This window comes from Centroberyx affinis, unplaced genomic scaffold (assembly GCF_046629955.1).
Source record: "Centroberyx affinis isolate AG114_WGS23_722 - 3 ecotype Tasmania unplaced genomic scaffold, CSIRO-AGI_Caff_v1 ptg004468l_1, whole genome shotgun sequence".
Lineage (NCBI taxonomy): Eukaryota > Metazoa > Chordata > Actinopteri > Beryciformes > Berycidae > Centroberyx > Centroberyx affinis.
In genome coordinates, this window is record NW_027282129.1 from 78,884 (window position 1) to 98,164 (window position 19,281).

At 40.5% G+C, this 19,281-nt stretch overlaps 1 protein-coding gene across 1 annotated transcript; it reads left to right on the plus strand.

The window, feature by feature from the left end:
• The first annotated feature begins 2,021 nt into the window (after window positions 1-2,021).
• LOC139665151 (CD209 antigen-like protein A) lies at window positions 2,022-6,155 on the plus strand. The gene is made up of 5 exons (XM_071544124.1): window positions 2,022-2,094; window positions 2,912-3,256; window positions 3,895-4,046; window positions 4,164-4,291; window positions 5,824-6,155. Exons 1-5 carry the CDS (start codon window positions 2,022-2,024, stop codon window positions 5,975-5,977), a joined length of 852 nt encoding a protein of 283 aa, XP_071400225.1. The 3' UTR covers window positions 5,978-6,155.
• The last annotated feature ends 13,126 nt before the right edge of the window (window positions 6,156-19,281 follow it).

The window sequence follows — 19,281 nt, forward strand, 5'->3', positions numbered from 1 at the left end:
GCAAATCCGCCCCCAGATTCTGATCAATTTGCATGGCAGCATGTGTAACTGCCAGGAGCGCAGACCTCCCTGACGGTTGATATAGGCCACCATGATATAGGTGGTATTGTTTATCGTCACTAGCACATGATGTCTTCTGAGGAACGGGAGAAAGTGTTGAGTCAGAAGGACCGCTAACAACTTTAGGCAGTTTATATGGGCATTCTGACAAGGTGACAAGCTGACATCGGCAGTAACCACTTTTCTGAACAGAACTGGACCCATTGGCACACCCTTCGTCAGAAAAGACCTTTGATTCCAGCGGGGTAATGTGAGTACGCACTTCGCCAAAACATCACTCTGCAATGGCCGTGACGCACCAGGTCTAACCTGACAGAGGCCACCCAAGCTGGAAATCTCTTATGTACAGCCTGCCGAGTCTCACAACGAGCAGGGCTGAAGCCATCAAGCCCAATAGTCTCAGGCACAATTTGAAGGAGACTGTTCTCCCCACGCCGAAATGGGCCAAGGCGGCTCTGAATGCGCTCACGTGCTCGCCGACAGACCAGCTGAGAAAAGCACAGAATCCAGAGACAGCCCCAGGAAAGCTATGTTTTGCCTGGGAGTCAATGTACTCTTTTCCCTGTTCACTGTAAAGCCCAGGTCGGCCAGGTGAGCCATAAGAATGTGTGTGTGAGCTATAGCCTCCCGATCCGAGTGCATAGGCAGAAGCCAGTTGTCTAGGTAGGTGGCCAGGGGGATCCCCCGCTCCCTGAGCGGAGTTAAAGCCGCCTCGGTACACTTCACAAACACCCTCGGGCTGAGAGACAGCCCAAACAGCAACACCAGGTATTCATATGCTACGCTCTGAAACGCAAATCTCAGATATTTCCTGTGTGGAGGATATATCAGGATATGAAAGTACGCGTTCTTCGGGTCAATGGAAGTGAACCAGGGCGTACTAAACATAGAAGGGATGCGTGTGTGAGCATATGAAACTTGTATTTCCTGAGATGCTTGTTCAGGGCATGCAGATCCAGAATCGTAAGGATCATGCGCCCCCTTTCTTTGGCACCAGGAAATGTCTCAAGTAAAAGCATAAGACAGGCTGATTCCATCTGTGCCTGAGAATAGACTACACCGCTGAACTGAGATGGGGCCATGGCAAACTCTGTAACCTCTGGTTATTGTCTTCAGCACCCACTCTGACATTGTACAAGCTGCCCAACTTGCTCTCTTCAAAGACAGAGCCAGCCAATTCACCCCCAAGAATGCAAAAAAAGAAAAACAACTCGTTTTCTTTTATCTGTTGTGAAATAATTAACTGCACCCTCGGCTGAGTGCCTGGATGCGACAGTGGACAATTTATTTATTTTATGAAATAATAACTGTGTGCTTGTGACATGGGGGGGGCAGAGAACAGCCTGCCACCGCAGCAATGTCTCATTTCCTCTTGGCTGGAACGTGGTGGTGCAGCTCGGGGCTGCACGTCACAGGGCGGGGAAGCACCTGGGGATTCCTCCCAGGACACACTGGAGAACAGAGTGAGGGAAGCCAGGGAACAGCTGGCCGTCCCTCCAGCGGTGGGGTAGATCCCTAAGATGCCTCCTTCCCCCTCACCTGCTGACTGGAAGTCAGAACTGGCCGGCTAGCCTGTGTAGCAGCAGGGTTGAAGGGCTTCTTGGACCAGGCGCCTTTAGCATTGGGGGCTCTGGGAGGCACAGCAGCAGGGACCTGGACCTTAGGGCATTTGGGGATGCGGAAGAGGGGGTTAGGCCTGGAGACCACCTGAGCGAAGATCTATCTGGGAGACGACTGTGCCGTGGGCTGTGCCTTCCGTGGGAGACAGAGCTGCAAAGCCTCATCATCTTTCTTTGCCTCGTACCGCTTCTGTATGGAGGCAAGTGCAGAGCTGAATATCCCCTCAGAGACAACATCCAATATGTCTTCCTTCTCCTTGTGTGATAGGTTGGTCAGGTTGAGCCACCTGGCTTACTCCTGCAACACTATCATTACCATAGACTCTCTCAGACCTCTCAGTCATGGTGGACTGGAACCGGTCTGCTTTTGACGGCAGAGTGACCTGGACAATGCAGCCGACAGCTTTGGGTGGAGGTGAGCTGCCCCCAATGGTTCCATCTGTGGTAGACGGGCCATGGCATGCTTTTCCATCCCCTCAAAATCCAGAAAAGACACCCCTTGGACAGACTGGAGTGCTACCGCTAATCTCTCTGAACACCTTACCTATGGAGAAGGTAGGCGAAACCCGGAGGTAGTTCCAGGGAAATGAGCGTTCGGCGACGGATTTGTCTGTTCTGATCTGTGAATGGTTAAGCTAGTGACGCAGTGTCAGTCCTATTTAAAGGGAAGACGCAGACATTACAACTGCCAGCCACTCACGGCTGGCATAGTGGAATAAATGCTTCGCAAGGGAGCATATCCCATAGTGAGACATCAAAACAAATGCTATGAAAGAGAATAAATATCTAAGACTTTCCAATGCAATATGGTTTTAATAGGATAACAACTTGGTAAGAGCATCATGAGTTTGATTTCTATAATCAGTTTCAACTTCAATAAATTCAGTCATTCCATACAAATTCAGAAAACAGAATTTAAATTCAGTCGTCTGGAGGAGCAAATCTCATCACTTTCAATCCAAGTCATTTACACAAACACAAGATTTGTGTAAAAAGGTTTCTAAAGTCTTTTGTCAAGACTTTAGAAACCTTTTTAAGTCATCAAAGTATAAGTCAAAGTCAAGTCCCAAGTCACCAAAACCTAAGTCAAGTCTCAAGTATTCTCTTCATGCCTCAAGTCAAGTCTCAAGCAATTGAACTTCTGACTCGAGCCCAAGTTTATGTGACTTGAATCCACACCTATGTTTCTCTCTGAAAGAACCTCTGAACCTCTATCTTTTTTCCCAACACAGATGGGTCTTGTGAAGAGTTGCCCGGCAATATCACCCTGACGGTTCAAGAGAGAGACCAGCTGATAAGGCAAAGGAACAAGTTGCAGACCAGTTTTGACAAGTTACAGACAAAATGCAACCAGATACAGGCTGATAACGGCATCCCGACTGAAGAGACAAAACAATTACAGACCAGTTACAATGACTGCTTGAGAGCCGGCAATGCTGATAACAAACTGGAACAGCGTTTAAAGGCTTTGACCAGAGATAAGAACATGTTAGAGAACCAGGTCAGTCGTCTAGGAGATCAGATGAAGACACTTCAGGAGGAAAGAGACCAGCTGCAAATGAAACTTTCTGAACTGGGTGAGTGATTTCTTCTGTTTAAACCTTTATTTATCTGGGGCAGGTTTTGCGGTGCAGGCAGGATCGAACTGCTTCACATTCACACATTTCCACACATTCACAACCACAGTCTGCTACTACTGCACAAGATGGGAGTTAAGTGCTTTGCTCAAGGGCACATCGATGCTGATTGTCTGAGGAATATACAGTATATTTCATGTTCAGCATATTTTGACGATTGTACCATCTGGAATATTATTTTCTACACCTTCCGTCTTCTGATTCATACATGTTTTACATGTGAATACTTGCCATTCATACAATTTTTACATTTTTAATTGTTAGGTTTTTGTTGCTTCTTCCCCTGTTTCTCTTTTCTTCTCTTCTCTTCTCTTCTCTTCTCTTCTCTTCTCTTCTCTTCTCTTCTCTTCTCTTCTCTTCTCTTCTCTTCTCTTCTGTTTTATTCTGTTCTGTTCTGATCTGATCTGTCCTGTCATTTCCTTTCCTTTCCTTTTCTTTCCTTTTCTTTTCTTTTCTTTTCTTTTCTTTTCTTTCCTTTCCTTTCCTTTTCTTTTCTTTCCTTTCCTTTCCTTTCCTTTCCTTTCCCTCCCTTTCTGTTGTTTTGCTTTCCTTTCCTTTCCTTTCCTTTCCTTTCACAGAACAAAACGCCCCAAGCTGTCCCTCAGGATGGAAGCCGTACCTGTCCAGCTGTTACCTGCTCTCTTCTGACAAAAAGACCTGGGAGGAGGCCAGGCAAAACTGTGAGACGAAAAGAGCTCACCTGGTCATCATAAACAGCGGCGCGGAACAGGTGTGTGTGTGTGTGTGTGTGTGTGTGTGTGTGATACACTTTATTCACCCCCCACTCACAAAACACAATCAATAAAGCATGTCAAAATCAAATTCAATTTACAAATCTCCCCCACAGGTAATGCTCAATAAGTGGTTATTAACACTGGGTGCTGCTGGTGAAGTGTGGATCGGCTTGAATGATCAGTCAGTTCGGTACGGACAGAGGAATTGGACTTGGGTGGATGGAAGCACCCTGACTGTTAGGTAAGATGGTTTGAACATTTCCCAGGCTGTAATCCAGAGGCTGCAAACATGAACAAAATGATAATTAAGCAAAATTACACGAGAGGGTGTGCTTTACCGAAGCGCCTCGATCCTGACCACATCACTGAAGTGTAATATTGCGATTATACAACGGTTACCAACAAAATAAAAGATATAATCGAAATGTATTCATATTGTGGGGAAATTCGCTCTCAAAATAAAAAACTTTTTGCTTCTCCGTTTCCCTGGAAATACATGGGGTCTAACTAATAACTGGAAAACAATCAGTCACGTCAGTAGACTCCTATGTAATGGAACCTAGTTTACTACTCCAGCAAGTAGGCCGACCCTTAGCAACGACCTAGCAACAGAGACGATTTCTAGTCCCTGTTGAGTCAGCCAGCCAACTTGAGCTAATGCTTTCTAGAGATCGCGAGATTTCCCAAACTGAATAAATACCACACATATAAACACAAAACTGCCTTGCTAGCTCACTCTTGTTGTAACTAAGATATCTGCTGAAAAAAAATATTTTTTCATGGACAGATTTAGCTACTATGTCCGCGAACTTCACATGTATTTTTAAGCTTGTAGTCTAGAGACTCAAGGTTGATTGATTTATACAAACTTGACTTGTATTAATTAGCAGTTTTAATTGAATTTTCATTTGATTTGGTTCAATCAGTTGCTCAGTTCCATTCATTTCCATTCAGTTGTATTTGTTTCAGTTCAGCTCAGCTTGGTTCAGTCGGCTGAACAATGAGATAATCACTATCTGAAAACAGTGAAACATACACGTACAAAATGACTGACAGAACAGAATTTAAAAGGGTGTTAAAGGGTAGCAATTAATCTGAGTCCTTGGTAAACAAAGTGACATCACTCACACACTGGATGCTCAATATTTTACAGATACTGAATGATTAGGCGCTGTTTTTTTGTTTTTGTTTTTCCCAAAAAATGAATACAGAAAGCATTATGTAATTGAACTCTTCAATTCAAATCAGTTCAGTTCAATTCAGTGAACTGTATTTATTCCCTCAGGGCAAGTTTCATAGCAGGCATAACAAAAACATGTTACCAGAAGAGGAAAAAGAACAATCACATGCTATACAGTGCCTTGCAAAAGTATTCACCCCCCTTGACTTGTTGCATATTTTGTTGTGCTATGAAGTTATTTCAAAACGCATTAATGTGGGATTTACAGGTGTATGCAAAGCAATCTGTTCCATCAAAGTGAAAACAAACGTGTAGAAATTCATGTTAAAGCATAAAATTAAATCTACATCACGGGTAACAGGTAGGCCGACGAGAACGTTTGGATTTTCAGTCATACGTATGTCATTATCTTGAGAAAATAATTTTTGTTTCATTTTGATGATGACATAAATAACTAGATATCTTGAGAAAACAAAGAAAGTAAACTTGTTATCATTTATTTATCATTCATCAAAACTGTGTAAATAAAATGTATGAATACATGTCCTCAATGGGCTTCCGTAACAAACAGTGTGTCATGTTGTGTTTTGTAGTTATTGGAAAAGTGAGGAGCTGACCCCTCCGTTCTATTTCAACTGTGTGTACTCTGACCCGGCCGAGGACGGGGGCTTGGAGAGCTGGCACTGCGCCCTCTGTCGAGTAAAGTTCCACTGGGTGTGTGAGAAAGAGCTGAAGGGATCCACCTGATCCACCTGATCCACTGGATCCACTGGATCCACTGGATCCACCGGCTCCACCGGACCTCAATAAGACTCACACAATGTCGCGTACATGAAAACACAGCAGACACGTAGATACACACATGCACACATAGACAAAACAAAAGTCTTTCTTTCAAGCTCTCTTGCTGCTCTCTCTCTCTCTCTCTCCCTCTCTCTCTCTCTCTCTCTCTCTCTCTCTCTCTCCCTCTCTCTCTCTCTCTCTCTCTCCCTCTCTCTCTCTCTCTCTCTCTCTCTCTCTCCCTCTCTCTCTCTCTCTCTCTCTCTCCCTCTCTCTCTCTCTCTCTCTCTCTCTCTCTCTCGCTCTCTCTCGCTCTCTCTCTCTCTCCCTCTCTCTCTCTCTCTCTCTCTCTCTCTCTCTCTCTCTCTCTCTCACACACACACATTTTTGTTGCCTTGTTTCCAATAGGTTCTTTTATTAAATTGTACTTCTTCTGAATATAATTTCATCAAATGTCTGTGCTTTTTATTATGTGAATAGTTCTCAGTCTGTGGCATTGTGTTTTAGTCTGACTATGATACAGTCAGTTGGAGAAACTTGAGTACTTGCCTTAAAATTCAAACACTTTCAAATACATTCAAATACATTGCTTGCTATGGCCTGAGATAGTTCAATTTTTACTACAACCATAGAATTTGAAATGATGTTTGCCATGCATGGAAAAAATTTAATGGGCAAAAAAGTTTTGGAAATGTCAGTAGAATGTATTCATAATGTTTTTGTTTTTTTAATCAACTCTGTTTAGAGCCAAGCTTGGCTGCTGGAGGATCTGATTACCTTTAAAGGAATAATCACCCAAATAATTAAATTCCTGCCTGCATAAGCACCAAGTTGCAGTGAGCCAGAACAAGACCAGAGACATTTCAGTTAGTCTAGTTTAATTTGCACAGTGATAAAAACACCTTTTTTTTTTTTGCTGAGGCACTCGTGCTTTAACTTTAACCCTTAACTTGTTTGCTTGTAATGTTTGGCGTTCAGGAGTTGATGTTTATTCCACTGCTGCAGTCAGTCTAAGACACTCTGCATGAGAGAGTTCGATAAATGTCTAAAACATAAAGGCAAAGGAAGAGTTTCGTTCTAAAATGAGAAATCTACCATTAAAAAAATGACACCCACTCTCTCGTATTGACAGCTGGCATGAAAGTGAAGCACATTATGGGTTAGTAGTGAATTCAGGAGTCATCTTAAGACACTTTTCCAAAATGAATATATAACACTTTGGAATGAAACCCTTCAGATGTACTTGGTGAAAACAAGGAGTTGCACGCACTGCTGGTGACCACTAGAGGACAGTATCTTAACATTTTTCGGTTTCTAAACACAGCAGTGAAAGAGTATTATCAAGTTTTGTCGTTTTGACAATTTATGGGAGTGAAATTTATGTTTATTATTATTATGAAACCTGGCAGAAAGCTATGCTTTGCAATGTTTAAAGCCTTAATCCAAAATTCAGTTACACATTTTATGTATCTTCACATATATTCTTCTTCAATTCATGCATGGAAAATGTGTTGGCAATATGTTCAGTAACTTTTATAACCAATAATAAATCAAAAACAACTGCTTTATTTCAGTGTTTTTATTTTATTTTATTTATCCTTTATTTAGCCAGGAAGATCCCATTGAGATACAGGATCTCTTCTTCCAGGGAGGTCAAGATGACAGCTTAAACAGTTTCACATTAAAAAAAAAAACAGTTTCACATAAAAAAAAACAATCTCACATATAATACATAAAAGCTACAAGGGAAAAAGTAAGGGAAGAGAAGCATACAGGCCATACCATCGATATCCGTAACACAGTCCATCTCAAGTCAAGGTTATATAAAAAACACAGATATACACAGATTAGAGATATTAGAAATGTGAACAAATATTTTTACAGCCTCCAAATAAAAGTCAGATGTGTTTAGCTGCTGCATGCCTGCTGTCAGTCAGCCAGTCGAGCTTAGAGGGAAAACAACTCTTCACTCCAATGAAATAACACCTGAACAGCACAGCAGTGGGGAAACGGTCTTGGGCCATGCTGTCATAAGTATATGTTTGTTTCTATTTGTATCTGTCTTGTTTCTGTGCACTGTTTTACTCTTTCACCTCTAATCGTATGTATGTTTTTAACCCTTATCTCTTTGTATCTTTGTCTCTTTTTTTTATGTCTTTTTTATGAATCACGTCAAAGACAATTTCCTCTCATGCTTATGATAGACAAGAAAGCTTTCTGAATCAGAATTTGAATCTTGTCCAGGTCTGATTGCTGTATTGTATGATAAAGTTAATGTGAAGATCATCATATCATCATCATATCATTATCAAGGTCTTTTAAGTTGTGATTATCTTTGGAGAGGTAAGGCACACTTAATCGTATACTGGTTGACAGTGTCACCAGTGTGAGAGTGACTACTCAATACCAAGAAGTAACGCCGCTTGATTCTGTGTTTCCTTTAGGGGGTAAAAATATCTTTCTATTTTACTTGACTTGATTCTTTTAATGCAAGGCAAGGCAAGGCAAGTTTATTTATATAGCACATTTCAGCAACAAGGCAATTCAAAGTGCTTTACATAAAACATTAAAAGCATCAAGACAAAATGAAAAGGATAAAATTCAAATAAAAGACCAAGAAAAATAAAGTTCATTAAAGAGCTAAGAGAATAAAAACAAAAAAAATAGGCTAAAATAGAATAAGACAGGTGTAAAATATAAGAATAAAGGTTACAGTGCAGTGTGAGAGATGAATAGTTATTTAATGTCATAAAAGGCAGCGGCAAACAGAAACAGAATGCTTTTTTTTTTTTTTTTTCACCACTTTGTTTATTAGTTTTCACAATTAAAAAAGAAGCATTATGTATACAAAAGTACAGGAAAAACATTTTTTTTTCTTTTCAAGGAAACAAACAGACAAATAAGATAAAATATAATAAGATAACAACAACGACAAAAACAACACAAACTCAACAATAATAGACAAGGCGTGTGTGTGTGTGTGTGTGTGAGCGTGCGCACAGTTTAGAATAAACAAATTCTACAGCAAATGTTGAAAACAAACAATCCCACAACCTCACAGCTGTTCAAGTAGATATGTAATGAAAGGTTGCCATACGCTGCTAAAATTATCCTTAGGCCCTCGAAGGGCAAATCTTATCTTTTCTAGCTTCAAAAACTGTAGTGTATCTCTGATCCAGTGTTTAAAGCAGGGAGGGGTCGCCTGTTTCCAATTGAGTAAAATGAGTCTTCTGGCTAAAAGAGTGACAAAAGCGATGCAATTTGACTGTGCCCTAGGAAGATCATCATCCTCACGTTGGATACCAAAAATGGCTGTAAGAGGATTTGGAACTATTGGTCTTTTAAGTATCTTGGATAGGGCATCAAAAATGGAGGACCAGTAAAGAAACAGAAAGCATTTTGCTTGTTCTTTTATCTGCCTTTTATTGATCTAAAGCACTTTGAGCTGCATGTTGTGTATGAAAGGTGCTATACAAATAAAGGTTATAATTATTATTATTATTATTTATCACCGCTCGTTATGCCCAGGGCGAATGAAGACAAATGAGTTTTGGCTTTCTGGAGCGCAAACTTTTCCTGGGTATCAGTTTTGTGAGTTCTGTTTTGGCCTGCATATCATCTCCATGGAGAAAATCACATAACTACTTAAAAAAGTCCCACTTCAAGGCATCTGGATGTCGACTGTGTCTAAATCTTATCTGTGAACTGGATGTTCATCAGAAGAACAAAACCATTTCCTTTCAGAGGAAAGTAAAGTTTGAACTGAACTGAACTGATTACAGCCTCTGACTCACAATCATCCTGTTTGGCAGAGCAGCAGTCAGCTGGTTGGTTATAAATACTAAAAGGTTAGACTAGGCTTTGACTGCATAACTTATGTGCTCTCATGTCCATCCACACACTCACATGCACACACACACACACACACACACACACACCCTATTCTGCTATTCAAATCCATCCTTTCATACCCTCCTAACTGCATCCTTTGGTTCGCATGTGACCTTTACTTTGCCCCACTCCAGGTGGGGGCTGAACAAAGCAAGGTGTGTGTGTGTGTGTGTGTGTGTGTGTGTGTGTGTGTCTGTGTGTCTGTCTGTCTGTGTGTCTGTGCGTGTGTGTGTGAGAGAGAGAGAGATGGAACATTAAAGCAATCAAACTATTTCCTGGTGATCATTCTTTGCACGTGTACCTTTTATGCATGTACACGTGTGTGTGTATGTGTGTTTGGGGGAGTGTCTGCATGTTTGTGTGTGTGTGTGTGTGTGTGTGTGAGGGGGGTGCATGTGATGGGAGTGTGTTTTGTGAATGTGTACGTACATGAATGTGTATACTGTGTGTATATGTGCATGCAGGAATTCTTTATTTTTATCAGGATTTGGATTAGGTGACACCTCAGGGATTGCTAGTCTAACTGCGGTCCACATGTGTGAATGCATATATTTGCCTGTGTGTGTGTGTGTGTGTGTGTGTGTGTGTGTGTGTAGAGTCGCTCCCTGTCTATTGTAACTTAAAGTCACAGTGAAACGGCATTTTCAGAGCATCTTACTTCCTTAATGTGATGTATTTCCTATTTGTTCCTATTTCCCAGGAATGTTATCAAGGTGCTGTTGCTCTGACCTTTGACCTCCTTACAGTTGGTTGCTTACATTATTTATGATCCAGGAATTGAAGCTTATTCTACTGTCACACTCACTGGAAGTCACTCGTGGATAAGAGCGGCAGCTAAATGACTAAAATGTAAAATGTTAATGTGCTCGGCATGTACATGTATGAACTTTGTCGGCCGTCCCTAAAAGAACAGCACGTCCCCGTTCCACTTCCTGTCAATAGGAAGCAAAGAGGAAGTCAAATTAAAGAGGCGGAGACACAGAGGTCATGTGTCCCGCTCGGCCTCAAGGTCCCGTCCAGCACCAGTCACCCACCTACCTCTCTGCTGTTATGTAATATCCTGAGCACACACACGCACGCACACAACACACACACATTGTTCCTCCCTGGTGGCATTGAGTCCTAGTGACCTTAAACAAAAAAACGTCCAGTGATGAATTTCAAATAGCTGCAACTCAGTTTATACTTTGTCATTCTAATTGAAATTCATACTGTTTCTTTCTTGACATTTTCTAACATAATTAAATGATTGGAATGTTTGTCATTTTCATTATATTGTTCCTTTATTGTTGCTCAAAAAATGACTACTGGATGGAGTTAAATATGAACCACTGAAGTAAAATCATGACTGTGTGAGAAGACAGAATGTTTAAATGCAAAATGGAGTAAGCATTAGATATATGCAACACAAGCATTTTTTTTTTACTAGTGTTGAGGTTCTGGCACTTTACTTGAGTATTTCCTTTCTGTGAGACTTTCTACTTTTCCTCCACTACATTTATCTGACAGCTGGAGTTACTAGTTACTTTGCAGAATAAGGTTTTACATGCAAAACATACGATAAGCTCATAAAATATGTTGCATTGTTAGAGTTTAAACTCCCCAACAGTATATGGAGCAGTTAGACCGACAACATTAAAATACTTCAATAATTTAACAATCTGAAAGAATGAGGACTTTTACTTTTGTATACTTTTGATTTTACTGCTAATACTTCTATACCTTTACTGAAGTAAACTTTTGAATGCAGGACTTTTACTTTTAATTAAGTATTTTTCCATTATGGTAGCGCTACTTTTACTTAAGTAAAGGATTTGAGGACGTTTTCCATCACTGAACACCAGGCGCTTTGGGGATAAAATTGATGCTGTCTCAGTGTCTTCAAGCTTTTCTCCTCTACTATCAAATTTGGCACCTTTTCCTCTTTTTCCCTATAGACATTTAGCTGACGCTCTCATCCAGAGCTTCTTACAACGAGTGCAGCAGTAGAATAAGGTTAATTAGGTTTGAGCGAACACAATCCGCATCTCTTCTGCTCCGAATGCAACCATTGTCGGACTGGTAGACTGCCTAGTAGTAGCTGCACACACACAACACATTGTTTGCATCGCACATTAAATTACATTTGCATTGTAGGCATTTAGCTGACACTCTTATCCAGAGAGACTTACAAGGAGTACAGCAGCAGAGTGAGCTTCATTTCTTAGATCTCCAACACTGCAAGCAACCAGTAGTAAAGAGTAGAAGGAGTCAAAACAAGTGACCAGACAGCAGAATGAGTAAAAAAAAAAACTAATTTCCAGGAATCAGTGCCAGGTACAGCAGTAAGGGCCAAGCAGATAAGGTTTTTCAGACTTGGCTTTGTGCGAGACACTTAGCAAGACAAAACCTCCATGTTGTCATTGGAGAGCAGGAATCCGCTGACAGCGTCCTGCCACAGCACGCCTCTGAGGGCCGGGATACCTCAGATATTTGGAATATTGCATAACAGAATATGATAAGAGGGAGCTCACTCTGCTAGATAAATGTCATATCTCATTCTTTCTTTCTTGTTTTTTTCCCCCTGGAGTTGTTATCTCTCTTTTGCATTCCCTTTTTTTTTTTTCTTTTTTTTTTAAACTGCAATAAGCGATATCGCATCATATAACCAGTCCTGAAACTGCTATGTGGACATCTCATTGAGACATAATGATATAAACCAATATCCACACAGTAGCAGCTGTTGTCTCCTCTTTTCTAAAGCTTGTTGTCAAACTCCGCTCCTGAACGAAGCTCCTCCCGCTCCATTCAGTAGCTTTTCATTTTTTTTAAACTAGCTTGGCTCCTCCCTTGCTGTTTAAAGGCAGCGCTCTCTCCCTCCCATTCCTGAAAAAAAAATCTTGTGATCGAATCGATGAAGCGAGCGAGTAAACTTGTTAAACTAGCAAACTTGTTAAACTAGTAACTAGCAAACTTGTTAAACTTGTTAAACTAGCAAACTTGTTAAACTAGTAACTAGCAAACTTGTTAAACTTGTTAAACTAGCAAACTTGTTAAACTAGCAAACTTGTTAAACTAGTAACTAGCAAACTTGTTAAACTAGCAAACTTGTTAAACTATAGCAAACTTGTTAAACTTGTTAAACTAGCAAACTTGTTAAACTATAGCAAACTTGTTAAACTTGTTAAACTAGCAAACTTGTTAAACTATAGCAAACTTGTTAAACTATAGCAAACTTGTTAAACTTGTTAAACTAGTAAACTTGTTAAACTAGCAAACTTGTTAAACTAGTATCTAGCAAACTTGTTAAACTTGTTAAACTAGTAAACTTGTTAAACTAGCAAACTAGCAAACTTGTTAAACTAGCAAACTTGTTAAACTTGTTAAACTTGTTAAACTAGTAAACTTGTTAAACTAGCAAACTTGTTAAACTTGTTAAACTAGTAAACTTGTTAAACTAACTTGTTAAACTAGCAAACTTGTTAAACTAGTAAACTTGTTAAACTAGCAATCTTGTTAAACTAGTAAACTTGCTATTGCGGGACATGTAACCTCCAACTGGAGAAAGACCTGTCCAAGTGAGACTGGTAACAGCGACACTTCTCTACAGGTACGGTTAGCTTAGTTATTAGCATTTATCCTTCCACTTGTTCTTGGCAGGCCTCCGTTAGTGCAGTGGCTTTGCTGTGTGTTATTTACAAATGTGTTGCAGTTTCTGTCGCCCTCTCATGGTCAGAAATCTTTGCTTACTGCAGCTTTAACCTTTACAAAAAGAGCATGCACGCTCTTCTCCCACACATCTGCTTCACATTCACACAGTTCCATGTATTCATGCTGGGAGCTGCCCAGTTCAACCACAGTCTTCTACTGCTGACCACTGAGCAGCTTCACTGGAACAGTTGGGGGTTAAATTCCTTTCATTTTGCATTCATTCACTTTTGTATGGAAGACCTTTCTGCCACCTGTTAAAAAATCCAGCACATAACCTTTTATGTGCTGGATTTTTTGTGAGATTTTTTTCTCAATATTATGAAGTTTCTCATAATTCTGAGATAATAAGTCATCATTTTGAGAAACTTTCTCATCAATATGATTTACTGTCTCATAATTATGACTTGATATCTCATAATTATGAGAAAGTACCAAGTCATAATATTGAGAAAAAAATCTCAAGTCATGATGAAAACATGCTGGATTTTTTTTTAACAGGTGGCGGAAATGGGCTTCCATACTTTCCACAACTTAGCTGATCCACGGATTCTAACCGGCAACCTTCTGGTCACAAGGCCACGTCTTAAACCTCTATCGTTACTGTTTTATTGCTCTCACTTGCTCTCTCTCCCTCATAATGTGCCTCTTACAGTATCTCCACACACACACACACACACACACACACCTCTATCTGTTGCTATGTATCTTCCCTTGCTTTCCCCTGCGTCATTCAATATCTAATCTAAAAACCCTCCTTCTAGACCCGTATCATGCAGAGCCTGTCAAATCTGAATTTGCAACCATTCTAGGCATTTGTTTCGGCCTGCTTGGAGTACCAGATGGGTGGAGTTTACAGCAACAGGACCATTCAGATAGCTTCAGTTAGTCCAAGCAATTTAAAGTGGTAAGTAAAGTTAGATTTAGTCTCCAGCTTAATTTCTGTGGTGTTTCTGCACTGCACTTCCCAGAGATCACCTGTCAATCAAACGGTGTGGGCGGAGCTTGAATTTTCTGTTGATACAGTGTGACTGTCATCAACATTCAGGTCATCAACATTCAGCAAATGGAAAAGCTTTCATGGACTGGCTATAGGAAAATCTCATGGATTATTACTTTAAAACAGATGCAAATAATCAATTGCAAATAGTAGGTTATTTTACCCAGATCTCAAGTATTTATAATGTTCCCAGTATCCTTCCACCCAATCTATCTTCCATACATCACCATGTCATTTACTTTCTGAAGACAGATCTTCCTGTCTGGAAATGGCTATATATCAGGATGACAGCAAACTAACACACACACACACACACACACACACACACACATACAGGGTCAGTAAGCCAGGGTTGTGACTGAGGTTGAGGAGCAGTGAGAGGACACAGCAGTGTGTTTCTTCCTCTCTTGAAATGGGTTGGACATATCCTGCTATTCAGACAAATCACCAGTAGCCCAGAGGAGCAGAACCTGCTGACGGGACGCTGGGTGTCCTTCAGGCCCTGCAGGGTCTCTGTGGCGTCTGACAGATGACATATGCCCTGTAGAGAGAGTAAAGTAGGTCTCTGAGGCATTAGATCTGCCATAGGTCAGTGAACCTGTGTCTTCACCTTCACCAGCCCAATATAGAAATATAGAGCTTTTGTGTTGTAAAGCCAAGGTGTGATATTGGAGGTCCTCAGCTCTTGGGCAACAGTCACTGTTAACAGCTAAAGTTTTTTGACTGTGAACTGATCATTTCATCACTGATCCATCTGATTGATTTAGTGTTTAGATAATGTCAGCTTGTTAGCTAGCTAACCATAGTATCTGGTCAGCTAACCATCACTGTCTTGTTGTTAACACATCTGATTAGCACACTAGCTAACTTATCTAGTAGCAGCTAGCGTTAGCATGTTCACATTAACATCAGCGTGTTTGCTGGCTAGTTAGCTAGCTAACAGTTTGTTCAGGTCAACTGAGCTGACTCTTCTCAAGCTACAACTCTTCATGTTTTGGAGTAGAGACTAGGGCTAAAGACAAGACAGTTTACTGTGTCACAGTAACCAAATCCACCTTATCACACTATTCACTTTCATTTATAGAGAGGTTACGTGCTGGGAAAGCTGGATCTCTCTTAGATTGATTATTAGCTATTAGTGAAATTACATTAGCCTACTTCGAACCATGTAAACATTTTAAACTAAAATATTAAATTTAAATTGAGGAGGTTGACCTACTCTCTTATGTAAAACCTGACAGTAGCAAATACTTTAACATTCCATTTTCCAGGCCATTTCAATATTTATCAAGGAACATATAGGGCCTTTCCAGACAGGAGGAGACGCCTGTGTGATGGAGAAGGCGGGTGGAGAAGTCGTTGAGGTTTTCCTGCCCGGCTGATTGTCCCTTCCTCCTCTTGTCTCGGTCAGCATAGTTTCTGTCCCGGCCGCTCCGTCTGCCTCTGTCCTTGAGGTAAGCAGCACGTTGTCTGGCTTATGCAACCTGTCTAATGTTCGCCGCGGGCCTCCATCTCTCTCTGCTTTCTCCTCTGGTGAGCAGGGGGAATGAAAACAAGAGATGCGAGCAGTGTGTGTGTGTGTGTGTGTGTGTGTGTGTGTGTCTGTCTGTCTGAGCACATGTACATACAGAACCCATCTATCCTTCTACATATCTTACTAAGTACTCTGTACTCACAGAGTAAGAACGGGAGAACAGCACATACCTTGTGGTTTCTGTGTAATTAAAGAATAAAAACATTTTTTATAACTCCCTGCATACCTTATTATTGTGTAATTAAAGATATACATACAGTTTGCTTTCTACTCCAGCCTGCCTGTTATGAGCTGCTGCAGTGCTGGACGAACATGTCTGCTAGGAGCTAATTTTCAAAAGTATAGACCCATTTCTCGACTTCTTCTTATTCAAATTCATACAATGAAGTATAAGACATAAGCATAATAAATCCCCAGAGTGTGGGTGAAGCTTGCCTGCCGAACTCACATGCATAAAAAATGATTGTCACAACTGCCATGAGCAAAGGGCAAAAGCATTTGTTTTTATTGCACTTCACCCATATACATATATACTGATTCATACAAGGAAGTTACACCGTAAGTTCCGGGAAATTACACGGTAAATGTTGGGAAGTTACACTCTGTATTATAAAGCGGGCTGTATTATAAAGTGTTACCGGTTAGTCTTCTCTGCAGCCACTTCAGCAAGGTAACCAACCATCACTTGGAACTGTTTCTATTCTAATGTATATGTCAGAGAATTTTTAATTGCAGAAACAGCACAAACTGAGTTGTGACGTAATCTTTCCAACATGGCTGAACAGAGCACAGAGTCGTATGCGAATGTAAAAAATTGTATACAATAAAGCCGAAAATGAGCCACAAGTACAAATTTAAAAGACATGGATATTCCTTGATAGTGCTACGGCATTCAATTTCCTGTGGTGTTTACATTAATAATCCCCTGAAATAGCCGAAGATTGTGGACGCGACTTTTATTTTCATTCAGCCCACCTTTGATGCTTCTGTGGTGAACTGCAGGCGGGAGATTTGAAGCATCCACACCAAGGCACTTGCATTTGCACTTGTTTATTTAATAAATTCTATAATCTGGTATATAGTCTCTCTATTCTATAACACTTTACAAGCTAATGGGTAAAAAAGTGTGAAAATTAGAACTTGTAGCAGCTCTAAAGCTAAATGGTAAGTAATCTTAATGATATGTGAGACCAAGTCTGGCAGTTTTATGTAGGAGATGGTAAAATATACACAGAATATGACACAAAAATAACGTACTGTTTTGAACCAGCAGGGACTACTTTTCCATAGGAAGCGAGTGTGTTGGGCGATGGGAGTTTTTGTACAGCTAAAAATCACTGCCCAGCGGATGAATACGTGGTTACTCTCCTGAAATAGTTCCAAAACAAAAATTGGCTACCACAGCTATATTGAGCTGATGATACTCAGTTTTTAAAATGTATGATTCTGAGGGACTGACGCCGAAACCTGACGTTTACCGTTGTTGGTTTAGATCCTGAAACATTTTCTAATATCAAACTCCACTGTAGCTGCTGGAAATATCTGGAGGTGACGTCACCTCGTCTACGATTGGCCGGTTATCCACCGAGAAGAAAAACACACCAAACAGCTAAATGAAGCCAGGAATGCAAGACACATTGCCACTGAGAAAGAGTTTTAGGGTGGATTTTTTCTTTAAAATTGACAGGTTTAGGGGTTCATTTCTCACCGGGGCCGCTAAATGCTAAATGTATTTTCACTCATGGTTACAAAAGACTCTTTGTGCGGAATTAGCCTTCAAAATAGTCTTTGTGGCAGCAGGGAGGCCTGGCGGCTGGAAAGGTCCTAAAGGTCTAACCAAAAGGTTACAGGTTCGATCCGTTTCTCCATCGACAGCCATGTGATCTTTGATACTGAACCCTTACATGCCCTCTTGTTTTAAGCCGCTCTGGATGAGAGCGTCTGCTAACTGTAAATGTAAAATGAAATGTTGAGGCCCCAAGAGACATTTCTGCTCCCTGTCTCTAACCCGCAGACTGAAATGAGCTGCAGAGTGATTTGTTCCCCTTACTAAGTTCAAAGCGGCTGTTAGGACCATGGAGGATGAATCTATTTGAAATTGTCAGTGCTTGGATTAATATGATTATGAACGGACTGCGTCACTGTTTCTCGTCTTCAGATAATGCAGAATATTATTTGCAGTAACAGTTGTTTTTTTTTTATTCAACAGCTAAGAGTCTATCTTTATCACCGCCCTCTCTCAATTGTCTTCTTTTCTGTCTCTCGCTTTTGTGATATTGTTTATTGCTTATTACATGTTTAAATTGCGGTTTTACCGGTATCTAACTGTTGCTGTCTTGACCGGGGGAAAAAAGTGAAAAAATCGAATTAAATAAAGGTTTAAAGAAAGAGATTCATAATCTATTACGGCATTTAAAAAGAGCTAGTTCCTGATTGCAGCAACAGGAACGTATCAGAAAGCGCAGGTATGTATCTCTTTGTCTTTTTTACGTCATTTTGAGGCCCACAGACCGGCTTTTGCTGAACTCCAAAGTGTTCTCTATTTAGGTTAACAACATCTATGGCTGCCAAAGAGTAAATTATGTTTTTAATCATTGAACACAGAGACACTTACACAACTGAATTTCTGCGAAGGCTCCGAAGAGCAAACCAAAGCTAATTTATCAGGAAATTATGATGGATAGAGTGAGGAGAGAGTATAATCTAATTTTGACAGAAAGGAATTGGTATTTGTGTATATCTGCACACTGGCACATCTAACATGACATGAGATAAAACTGTCTACTATGTCATGCTGCATGTCTGACCTACATGTAAAGGCTATCTCCCATAATTGCATTAAATGTTGTACATATCTAAACAGAGATTAGTATTGTTTATGTGCAGTTTACGTGCACAGTGTTTCTAGGAAAAGTTATAGTTGCATTGCAATAATTGAATAGCCTCATTCTGACGTCAGTACAATGGGGGGTTTTTACGTTCAGTTAAAGATGCTATGTCATGACAAAGAGCCACTTTGAGCTATTAGTGAATCAGAAGTACAATAAATGTACAGCAATTTCTCTTTTTGACCTTATTGCAAAGACATATTGTCCACTTACTGAGTTTCACATACTGACACACATGGTACAGGCCAACAGACTAGACAGTCTAACAGAC

Excerpts from the sequence above, each read along its gene's own strand:
- LOC139665151 (XM_071544124.1), top strand. The coding sequence starts at position 2,022 with ATGGTGGACTGGAACCGGTCTGCTTTTGACGGCAGAGTGACCTGGACA. Across the intron at positions 2,095-2,911 it reads GCCGACAGCTTTGGGTGGAG|ATGGGTCTTGTGAAGAGTTG; the intron begins GTGAGCTGCCCC and ends TTCCCAACACAG. Across the intron at positions 4,292-5,823 it reads GGAAGCACCCTGACTGTTAG|TTATTGGAAAAGTGAGGAGC; the intron begins GTAAGATGGTTT and ends TGTGTTTTGTAG.